This window comes from Populus trichocarpa, chromosome 9, assembly GCF_000002775.5.
Source record: "Populus trichocarpa isolate Nisqually-1 chromosome 9, P.trichocarpa_v4.1, whole genome shotgun sequence".
NCBI lineage: Eukaryota > Viridiplantae > Streptophyta > Magnoliopsida > Malpighiales > Salicaceae > Populus > Populus trichocarpa.
In genome coordinates, this window is record NC_037293.2 from 10,581,120 (window position 1) to 10,593,313 (window position 12,194).

The 12,194-nt window shown below is 36.6% G+C and overlaps 1 protein-coding gene across 1 annotated transcript; it reads right to left on the minus strand.

Moving 5' to 3' along the window:
- Positions 1–10,284: 10,284 nt before the first annotated feature.
- Positions 10,285–12,099, minus strand: LOC7494268 (uncharacterized). Its single transcript, XM_002312945.4, has 2 exons — positions 11,871–12,099; positions 10,285–10,678 (listed from the first exon to the last, which is right to left on the minus strand). Exons 1-2 carry the CDS (start codon positions 11,926–11,928, stop codon positions 10,368–10,370), a joined length of 369 nt encoding a protein of 122 aa, XP_002312981.1. The 5' UTR covers positions 11,929–12,099; the 3' UTR covers positions 10,285–10,367.
- Between the last annotated feature and the right edge of the window lie 95 nt (positions 12,100–12,194).

Below are 12,194 nucleotides of genomic sequence, written 5' to 3' on the forward strand. Positions count from 1 at the left end.
GGTAGCATTAATTCTTTAACCAGAGACATACCATCCACTAGTGGAAAGACTATAATTCTTGGCTGAGGAGGTTGATTAGCATGAAATTCTCACTCAAGCAAACTAAGCTAGAGAGTAAAATATAGATTTCATGTGCGTTAGAAATCAAAATATTCCTGAGAACTTGGAAGGTCGGGGAAATTAGGATCTCCCGGACTCGCGGCCTCCATAGGCCTCCCTTAACTTTCAGACCAACCTCTGCCTTTCTGCGATTTGAATAACGACGATGCGCAAGAGGGAAGCTTGCTTGGCCCATCAACTTTCGACGAACCTTTTCACATAATGAGATTTATCGATAATCGATAATTGCTTAGCCCATCAACTTATAAGTGATTTATCAATCCCAAAAAAAATAAAGAATCTATCCCTTAAAGAAATTATTTTTGTTCCTTTTTATTTGTATGTTTATGATGTATTAAATTTGTTATTTCTCTTTCTCTTTCTCTATATCAAGGCCTGACGAAGTATTTATTTATTGGAAATTTAAAATTTAGAAGAGAAAAAAAAATAGGAGTACACCCTCAGACACCAGTTATGGACCGAGTAATTTAAATGCAGAAAAAAGAAAATCACATTTCAGTTCTTTTGTACAGATTACAGAGCCTCTTTTGCCTGAGATGAATGGCTTCCTTCAAATATAAATTGGAAGTCAGGCCTCTATTGTTTGATGTTCACTGCACAATGAAATCTACCAATAATCTACTAGCCTGCTTTTTGCGTGAAAAGCTATACATAAAAACAGAGGATATATCTGAAGGAGCTTGGCCTTAATTTCTTGAAGAAGGTTTACAATGCTATCTTGTCATTTGCCACCAATTAACTTTTTTAACTAGAGACCTTAACTTTGATGATGGTGATGATGCTGAGCTGAATTACGATAGAATAGGGTTCAGCAAAATTTCTTTACCACACGCATCATATGCAAAAGCAGTTGAAACGTTGCTGTGCTCACATGAGTTTAAACTAGCCATCCGTAAGGATATATGCTCCGTTCCAGAAGGGCAGGCGAGCCAATGTATTCGTCAGTTAACAGTAGGTCTATCAGAATCTATGGAATGGATGAAGAGTACTTGCTCATTGGCAGACGGGGAAGTGTTTGGTGAATCAAGTGTGAATTGCAGCATGCATGGTTTTGATTTGCAAGTGGAACTTTTCGGAAGAGGATTGTACTGGTGCTAGATTCACTGAATATCACAGTCGGGAACAGCAGCATTATTGGACGGACTATAAAGGACTTGATGGCTGTAATCCGTCCTTACATTAGCATTCTGGTTGGACTGGAGCCAGAGAGTGTCAATGAGTTCATCTCTTCTGTGACAGGAAGAACATCTGATGTCAGGCTTGCTGGAAACACAGCTGATATGCTGAAATTTGGTGCGTCCACCCACTGGGTCCTTGTGTTCTTTTCTCGTATGTACATGTCCTGCCGAAGCTTATACAGGCAAGCAGTCGCCCTTATGCCTCCAGATGTATCAAGAAAGATGTCATCGGTAATGAGAGATCCATTTACAGCATATTCTGCGTGGGATTGGATGGGAAAAACTGGTTGGACAGGTGGGGCTATTTTTCTTGGATTGTCCAACCTTCAGCCTCTCTGCCTGCCATTATATAATCTGTTTCTTCCATTTATCTTCAGGGAAGCATGGCAGATTGCTGTCCTCTAATTTATGTATTGCATACTATGGCTCTTCAGAAGCTTGTTGATTTGAACAGGCAGATAAAGTCTTCAGAGTATATGCAGCAAAGCAATGATAATATTGTCCGATTCAAGTTGCTTGATGATGCTGGCTCATCACTGTACCGCAAAAGGAGCAGAAAGTGGAACAAACACATTACCACTGTGAAGCAGGAGGCAGCAGATCTTACTGGGTTCATGATGAGTTACCTCTCATTATTGATTAATGAACAACTTGCAGTCTACTCTTCCAATGCTGGAACTTGTCTAGATACCTGCACCCAAGCTATGCACGGAAGTGATAAATGGGTTTTGGATGTCTGTCCCGTGAATGAGAAGTCATTGCCTGCTGCAATTTGGTGGATTATTTGCCGAAATATCAATATATGGTCCATTCATGCTAGTTAGAACAAGTTGAAGATGTTCCCCAAGCATGCAATCCTTACTTCTCTTCCATCTATAACAAAAGGCTGTACAGAGGTGGAAAGGCATCATACAAATGAAACTGGTATCCTGAATAAAATTTCTTTTCATTAAATCTCAGCAGAACTTCTGTCCGATTCTCTTCTGTATGAACATAAAGTAAGGGGCAATTTTACATACAATCCCCCCGCTTCTCATGTGAATGCACGCATCATAATACAAACATTCAGTTCTGAAGCCAACTGTTGTTTTTCATAGTGTTGAAACTGCCTCTTTTCATAGTTTGTTCGCAGGCATTTGGCATCAAGGTTTTGCAATTTATTGGAGAAATCAGTCCTACCACTATTTGGGGACACCGAACTGGACGCGTCAACTAAATGGCAAGAGGATTTAAGTGCACTTGAAAACTCATATGTTGTTTCAGGCAGAAAATCCTCTACATGTGATGAGATTGCAGAGGGGAAACCGATTTCCCATTTATTGTCTGAAATGCCTGCAGATATTTCCAGAGAATTGGCCATCATGAAATTTACAGCCTGTCAAAGTTTGCTTAGGCTTTTGTGTTGGATGCCAAAAGGATATATCAATTCAAAATCATTCTCACTTTATGTCACTTGCACACTCAATCCTGAAAGGTAAAATTGTGCCCCTCATCATTTCCAAACCATTATGCTTCAACGTGTCTTCTATTTATGTTTGATTCGAGCAAGCATACGCAGATTGTTTATGTAGGTTTTCCGCATGATAGCACAGTAGATGAATAAAAAACATTCTCGTTATTGTCCTGCACGTTGCACATGTTAAAATTGTGATGTCCACTAGTTTGGAGTAAAGTCAGCATGTATCCAAAAATGAAATAAAACCCTCAGGCCCTCACTAACCCTCCATTCCCCTCTCCGTATCCTTGGAAGTATATGTAATGGTATGCACTTGCAGTGATTAGTCTTACTTTCGCTTGAAGTTTCTGTTGATACATGTACTTTGTATCATGCAGCATATGCTTAAGTTTCACCCATCTGTTGTCTACATATATGCAAAGATGAAACAACCCCCCCCCCCCCACCCCCACACACACACACACACTGATTATATGCAATAATGTGTGCTTGCAGTAATTAGTTTTAAGTTTCTGTTGATACATGTACTTAGTATGATGTAACATATGCTTAAGTTCCACCCATGTGTGATATCTACATTTCAGGTTTGTGATTGGCCACCTGTTAGAATGCGGGGACTCGTTCTTCTCACGTAAACAGTATGAGCTTTTAAGGTTGCTGGTGACCTGCCGGAAGGCCCTGAAATACTTAATTATGGCGTACTGTGAGGAGAAAATTGGAACTACTCAATCCTCACTCATTCCTATTCTGTCTGAGGATGTACGTTCTGTATTATGGCTTTCCCAGTCAATGTCCATCATATGTGTTCCTAACTCTAAGCAAATATCAATGTACTTGTGCAGTTGACTCCATAATTGCTGAGAAACCTTGCACAGAGCTACCCAATTCTGATGTTGCTCAGGAACAGAGCAGTGTGAACAAGTCTAATCCATGTTTGGATACCTCCAATGACTTTGAAAGCTGGAAAAGTGTTATCATTATCGCTGAAAGTTTGGAGGAACAGACACAAGACTTGATTATTTCTTTGAAAGATGCTCTTTTTAAGAACGCGGGAGATGAAATTGATGTTGTTGATTGGAACAAATTATCTTCGATAGTTTCTTGCTTTTGTGGATTCATGTGGGGCCTAGCATCTGCGTTGGACCACACAAATGCAACGGATAGTGATTATGAGGTGAAGCTGTTGAGATGGAAATCTGAACCCATCTCAAAAATTAGTCATTGTATAAATGTGTTCGCTGATTTTATTTGTTTTTCCTTCCACATGCTGTTTGTTGAGGATGATCACCAACCTGAACATTTATATGATGCTCGAAATTCTGTAAAGTCTAATGATAGCAGCATTGTACTGGGTTCAGGTGACTCCCGGAAAGCTACTGTGGATAAACATAGTTCACAGCCGGATAATTGTTCCACTATTGCCAGCGTTCTAAGTAAGCTTGACTCATATGAATGTCAACCATTAAAAAAGGATTGGTTGCAAAGTTTTCTAAAAGGTAATCTTCCTAAGGCGGCAGTACTAATCAGGCAGCTATTAATTGCTGTTTCAGCTATTCTGAGGCTCAATTAGCTATTCTGAGGCTCAATTTACAGACTATGTGTACTCTCTTTTTGTCTAGCATGGTGCCAAGTTTTACTGGCATATCTCAAGTCTTGCTCTTGAAGTTAGCAGATGGCACTGAGGTGCCAAAACCATTCTCTTTTGTTTGGCTAGATGGTCTTCTGAAGTATCTGCAAGAGTTAGGGAATCATTTTCCCATAACGAATCCTACCTTGACTAGAAATGCATATGCAAAGCTACTAGTGTTACTCTTGAAGGCTTTAGGAAAATGCATATATTTACAGGGGAAAGAAGCTACTCTGGCTTCTCGCGATAAAGAATCAAGCACTAAGACACTCCACAGTCATATAGGATCAGCATCTCTTTCTTATCCATACCATTTAGATGAATTTAAAGCTAGGTTAAGAATGTCATTCAAAAGTATGATAAGAACACCATCAGAGTTGCATCTTTTGTCTGCAATACAAGCTATATAGAGAGAGCACTGGTTGGAGTCCATGAAGGCTGCCCAATAGTTTATGAGATTAATACTGGGAATGTAGATGGTGGTAAGGTATCTTCAACTGTTGCAGCGGCATTGACTGCTTGGATCTGGTTCTGGAACATGTTTCAGGTAATATTCTGATTTCCTGACTGCTGTATATTGAGTAATGATTTTTTGTTTTTTTCTTTTTAGGAAGTCAAACCCGATTCTCCCTGCTTGCTAAATAGGCCATCTACCATTCTGCTAACGGGGATTGGTACATTGCATAACGATGTCCAAAATTTTTTCTCTTGTAATTGCAGATTGTTATACTAACCATCTACTTGCTATACATGTCATAAACGTTTAAATGTTGTTAAAAGGAACATTCAGAGTTCAGTGGCTGCTTTGTTCAACATAATTCTACATGTTCAAAGTCCATTAATTTTCTATGGGATAGCAATGGGCAGTGATAGGGATAAAGGACCAGATCCAGGAGCAGTCATTCTTGTGTGTGTTGAGGTACTAACTAGAGTTTCTGGAAAACGTGCTTTATTTCAATTGGATTCCAGGCATGTGGCACAGTCTTTACGTATACCAGCGGCACTTTTTCAAGATTTTGATCAACTGAGAATTTCTGAAGATCCAGCTTTATCTAATTCCTTGTTCTCGGACAACCAAGATTATAATCCTGTGGCAGGCATGAATTCCTTTGTCGCAGATCAACAATTCTCTGTGGAGTTATACACTGTATGCTGCCGATTATTATACACGATGATGTTTAGCTCAATCTCTGAAGAACCTGATTACTATGTTTGTAAATGTTGCAGATAGATTTGTTATCATCAGGCCAGACTCGACATGCATATATACTCATAAAAAAGAAGTAAAAATGACAGTATTCGCATATCCTACTTTGATAGTTAGTGTTTTGTTTTTTTTCTTCTTCCTGATCACACCTAAACACATGCTAAAACAACCAATTGTAGACAGTGCTTTGGTTCAGAATGTGTCTCTATGCTACGTTATAGTTGTCTCTGCTCGATCATACAATCCGCATATATTATCCTTTTTGGTATTGTTTTATCTCAAGTTAATTGTTACATGTAATCATGTTGATAATTTTTTTAATCCAGTGACTCGGAACGGTGCATTGCTCTACTTCAAGAATCTGAGCGTGTTCTTCTTGGCTGTTTGGAGATGGTGGGTGTTGATTTTTCAGTCAGAAAAGGTTATTCTTCGAGGGGAGTTCAAGAGGGGGTAAAATGTGCTTTTTCCTTGCAATTTTTAAGCACAGCTATCATTGTTCTGATATATGCAGTTTCATTTCAAATTTAAAATGTAGATTCATGCAGCCCTAACAAGAGCAATTTGCTTTTCAATTGATGTTCAGGGAGATAGATGAAGCTCTGAGACCTGGTGTGTATGCTTGCTCCTTTTATTTATTTTAATATTCTTTTAAGGTTAAAAAATATATATTTAGCCTGCAACTTAGCTTGAGGTAAGAGATTATTTGTTTTTAAAAAAAAAATTATGTTTTTTTAGTTTTATCTTTTATTATTTAATTTATTTGAATATTGAATTTTTTTTTTAGTTTTTATATATTTTTTTATTAATTTTAAAAATAATATAATTTATCTTAGTTTTTTTTATTTATCATTTATTATTATTATTATTATTTTATTATTTAATTAACCCGACGTAATGGATTTAGTTAAGTTAATTATCTAAAATTTAAATATTTCTTTCTTCTTTAGAAATATTGATCTGTCATTGTACTATGTTCGCTTGCACTATTTTTTTAAAAATTAATTTTTTTTATTTTAATTTTTTAATATTTAGTTGATTTGAGTTTTTAATTTGTTTCCATTTAAATTCTATACCCAGATCAAGAATTTCACGAGTTAAATATAATTAATTTTAATCAATTAATGTATTAATATTTTAATATTTATTTTTTAAAAAATATTATTTAATATATTATCGTTTTAATATTTAAAAAAAAAATCATTCATTATAGTTTGATCACCATGCCTATTGGATGAGTAGCGTGTCATTTGTTAAGAGGGCTTTAATGTAATTTCTCAAAGAGGGTGCATTATGCTTCATGCTTTGATGATATTTCTACTGCCGACATGAATTGAATACGTGGTAATTTTAAAAAATATCTTTTTGAAAATATATTAAAGTAATTCAAAAAATCTTAAAATATATATATTTAAAAAAAAACACAAAAATAAAAACAAAAGTTAACACACACTGGACTTTTTAAAATATAAAATCAGCACCACTTGATCATTTAACCAATTGTCAAATCCATCAAATCAGCGCACATCAGCGGCTCGGAAAGTCCCAATACAACTATCAGACAGTTTCTTTGCTATAAATATAACTTTTGTAAACATATCCATACCAAGGACAAGAAAGCAGCGATGTACGACAACAGGAGAAGAAGTGACATCATCCATGATGCTTTCACTCTAAATCCTCTACCATATCCAGTTCTCTTCATCTTTGCAGTGATATCATTCTTTTTCTGGATATCTTGGTACTTGCACCATGAAGACATTGTGGAGACTGCTGAGAAAGAAGGGAGTTGGCTCATCGTGGTTGTACCATTAGTGCTAATAGCCATAGTCCGTTGGTTCATGACACCGTGGGACAGGAGCCGGAGAGCAAACCAGCAGCCATCAGAAGGGAGCTCTCCATGGGGTGTGGCTGCTTTCATTGTATTGCTTCTTGTTTTGGTGCGGTTTCAATCTACCTTTCTTGACAGCTGGCTTTTTTGATGCTGTACTAGTTAGTATAGATTTAAGAATAGTTTTGTTCCATCGCTTTGGTAACTTGGTTTATGTTTGAAAGACAGTTTAGAGTTTGAAATAGAGTAATATATGTAACCGTTATGTGTGTATGTGTTTGTGTTTATATGTATATATGTGTGTGTGCATTAAGATATGTGATTGGTGGTTTGAGTATTCATGTCTTGTTGGATTTTTCTTTGGTGGATCAGATGCTAATGAAGTTGTCTTTTCTTCAGTAGCTTATTTGTGCTATGTCAAATTTGTATACGCTCTTTATTTAGCTCGAGTTAGAATCTTGATTAAAATGATCTAAAGCCACTCTGCCTACAGTATATTTCTGTTTGGATGCTGAGAAAATGGAGTTTCAGTTTGCTGGGGAAGTAAGTTATAGAACTGTACTTGTCCTGGCTCAAAAGGTAAACTTCACTTGAAAATTGAAATGAGTTTCCTTTTCTCGCATAAAACTCTCCTAGGACCTCAGCAGAAACCTTGAAGATAAGTTTTGTTTTCTCGGTTTATTTTAATGCGGATATTAACTTTGCTTGATTGATTAAGACTAGTAGTAACTTACAAAAGACAAGTTATCTCTCAAGACACTCACCTGAATCTAAAGTCAAGTGGGCATCAGTCAAATTTGTCTTGTTCTCAGAAATCATCACCTCATAGAACAAATAATAAAGTAATCTGCCAAGCAAGGAGTCAAGATCAATGTAATTCTATGTCCACTGAATATTCATGAGTTCCAGAAGTTACGCACTCTATGAGGATCCAATCCATTTGCAGATGTCACTGTCTATACCCAAATGGCTAGCTAAAAGCAGCACTTGTTTAATATCTCTCACTATTTAACTAAATGCAGTAATAGTGTGATTACAGCAGGCCGACTTCATGTATCAACTCAGTAGTCTTGTCTTAAGAGAATCAATCCCCCCATTTTATTCAAAAGATCAACTAGCAGAAGGTGATAGACAATTCACAAAGGAGTTCTGGGACATGTTAAGATATCAAACCAGGGGTAGGATTGGTTTAAAACACATTTATACCCCAGTTATCTCTCAATAAATTATTAAAGTATAAACAAAAAAAGCAAGTTTGATCGATGAAGAAGCACACCATATTTATATTCTTGTAAATTTTGTTAGTTGTGATTGGGTGGTGGAATAACAGTTCTTCATTTGTGACAAACATCAATTGTTTATTTAATCATCCAATCCTACAACTGCCTTCTTGGTCCGATGTTAATCAAGCCTTTTGCAAGAAAAAATCATCAAACATGCTTGTGGGGTCTAGCTCTGCAGTGACAGTTTCTTGGCCTTATCAGTTTTGATTGAATGGCCATAAGGCGTCTTCTCTTATCCTAAGCCTGAAGGCTAGGGCTTTGAAAGGACTTTGATTCATTCAACCCCCTTTCATATGGGAACACACGTAAAGCATAATTGAATATAATGATTGGTGTTTGTCTGCGATTCTTCATATTCAAATCTTACAGATTTACCCTTTCCCATGCTACAGAAGTCATCTTGGCCTCGCCGACATAGACTTGTTTTCGTGTGTTTGTCCATACCAAATGTTGCAATGAACGGTCGCGGGCATGGCAGAGAAGTGAAGTGTTGAGCATGCCGGTGATTCAGTTGCTGCCGCCCTTTTTAAACCAGAGGAACAAACAGTAATCCTGACCAGACTGTTGATTTTGATTGAGTTGGACTTCAGAGATGCATTGAACATTTTGCTCACAACAGTAAGCAAAAACCGTATAATACAAAGCTTGTTGCCAAAAAAAAAAGACAGGATTGCTTGACAAAGAAACTCAAAAGATTCGATGATTATAAGCTAAGATATGCACACCCGTATATCTTTAACGTTGTAATTAACAAACATTAAGCAGAGTTTGTCTTTATCTTTTCGCTGATTTATACTAATAAAACAAATTAATCTGACCCCTGAAGAGGTCCAAACCACTTGGAATGAAATGTAGATCGATAAGAGAGCAACATTAAAAGCACCACCACAAAAATGGCAATACCCCAAGGAAAGGAGCCTGAGGAACGTGGATCTGAATCATGCTGTGAACTTCTGAGCCGATAGTAGAGCAACCAATTAGTAGAATATGAAGCCATGAATAAAATCAGGAGGATAGGCAGCAAGACAAGGAATATTTGGAGGTTGATTGCAGAGTGGTGCAACTGAGCCTTATAGCCCGTGTAATGGGAGAGCCATAACAGGGAAATGACAATGCCAAAAATAGCTAGCAATGGGAGTGGTGGAGAAGACACTGAGCCCATGGTCTGGCCTGTCCACCCTTGTTTCCACTCAGGACCCCTTCTCTTAGGATAGAACCACTCCATCTCTTCTTGTTTTTTTTTTTTTTTTTCCTCTCTCTTATCTCTAAATTCAAGCAATTCAGTAAAGAATCTTGTTGATGCAAGGGGGTGACGGGCTTTGTTTGCTTTAATATCAAAGTTGGCTATGGAATTTTGTGCTTTGAGTGTAGAATCCTCAAAGAACTTCTTCTTTGGTCCTGCGCACTCAAGTGTTTGATAAAAAAGGTTTTGAACCACCTTAAAGAAGAAAATGTGATTGCAATTTCTACACGGAAGAAAGGGCCCATGGACCTGTCTAGAAACTTCAGACCACCATTCTGGGCTAGGTCGAAATTCGAAAATGTTGTAGGCGACAGTCATGCACAACATGAAGAACATCAAATATATAATAACCACATTAAAATCCCTTTTTCATTGAGGAGATTGTGTAGTTATAAAAAAATGAAAGCGAAAAGGATACTCCAAGGTTAACAGCCATGGATAACAGAGCCCAGTGGCAACAACAGAAAAGGAGGATCCCAAGCATAGGAGAAGTTGACAGAAGCTGATGCCTCCAGGGAACTGCCATTGATGAGCAGGCAGGTATCACCTTGCTTCGAAAGGATTGATGGGTCAATATTTTCCACTGTTTGAAACCCCATGCAAGACAACTGTATTTGGCTTTGAGCACATTGGCAGTTGTTTACCACTGTCACGTTCCAATCTGCCTGACCACTTATTTCTCTCCCACTTCGGACTGTCCCAATGGTGATGTTGTTCAATGAGCAATCACATGATCCTGTATTTTCATTACAGCAACATTGGAAACCAAAAATAAGATGTTTTCTTCAAACCACCTCACAATTGAAGAGCAATGCCAATTTGCAAGACAGTTCCAAGAAAAACAAGCCCCCCAACTAAACTCATGTAATCATAATCTATATGGACCCAACTGATTTGATCAATCAACAAGTGAGATGGGTTTTGAGATTCTTCTGTGGGATTAGATTTTTTGGACGAGATGATGATATAGCACCATAATAAGATTGCTTTAGATACAGAAGGAATAGAAACTCTGGAACCAAGATTGATTTTTTGGATTAGTGTTTTTATTTTTGTTTAGAAATGTATTAAAATAATATATATTTTATATTTTTTAAAATTTACTTTTCGTGTCAGCAAATCAAAACAATTTAAAAATATTAAAAAATAATAATTTTAAGTAAAAAAAATCAAATTTTAGGCGAATTGTATTTTGACTACAATGTGAAACACACCATAAATAACCAGAAACAAGATTCTTCAATCTGAAATCAGGATTATATTTTTTGATAGACTACATGATGATACTGTAGTACTATAATATAATTGTATTTTATTAGTGATCCAGGAGAGAGAGGCAAATATATTAATGAAAGACGGAGATAAAGATATAAAATAAATATTTATTTTAGAGTGAATTTTTGTTGTTTTAAAATTCAAAGACAAGTGACTTGGTCCTTTTATTTCTTTTAAGATAATATTAATCAAACTATATCTTATTATCTATATTTACTAAATTATAAAGTGAGATCACATATAAATTATTTACATCCATAATAAATCTAATTGGTCTTGGACATGCTTAGAATCCAATCATTGAAGCATATTCACCTTTGATCTCGAGGAAAAATGTTCATGATTGATTTCATAGTTTCAAATTGTTATATAGCAATTACCGATACCAAAAAGGGCAAAAAAAGAAAAAAACTTATATTTAAATTCTATCACTTGACCAAAAATAAAAAAAAACTATAGCAAGAGAGAGAACATCGCCCTTTTCCAAGAAATCATGAAATCAGCTCGTAGATTTACCAAAGAACAGCATGTGTTCATAACACAGCCGAGTTGTATTCCTTTTTTAAAAAGAAATTGATAATAAAAAAGAGAGAGAAGCATGTATTTGAGCAGGAAAAGATGGATTATGGAGACAAAAAAGATAGCTTTCTTACCTCTGGTAAGTAGGCATAAAACAAGAGTCGCAGCAAAAGCTTTGATGAGACCTGCCATGGGCTTTGTAATCTCCTCTTCTCGATTCCTGGTTTGTGTTCTGGAGGGGAAGGAACCTCTTCTCCCTGACGACTTTGCTAGCAAGACAGTGCATGCTCAGCTACTTTTTTATTCTAAAAGTAACCAGCCAGGATAATTATGCTATGACCATAAGAGCTGATGTTGAATATATTTATTCCTCCATTGGTCCCGCCTTCCAAGATAGTCACAGCACCAATAAAGCCTGATGTTGATTTTTCTTTTTCGACTACATTTTTCTTATAAAA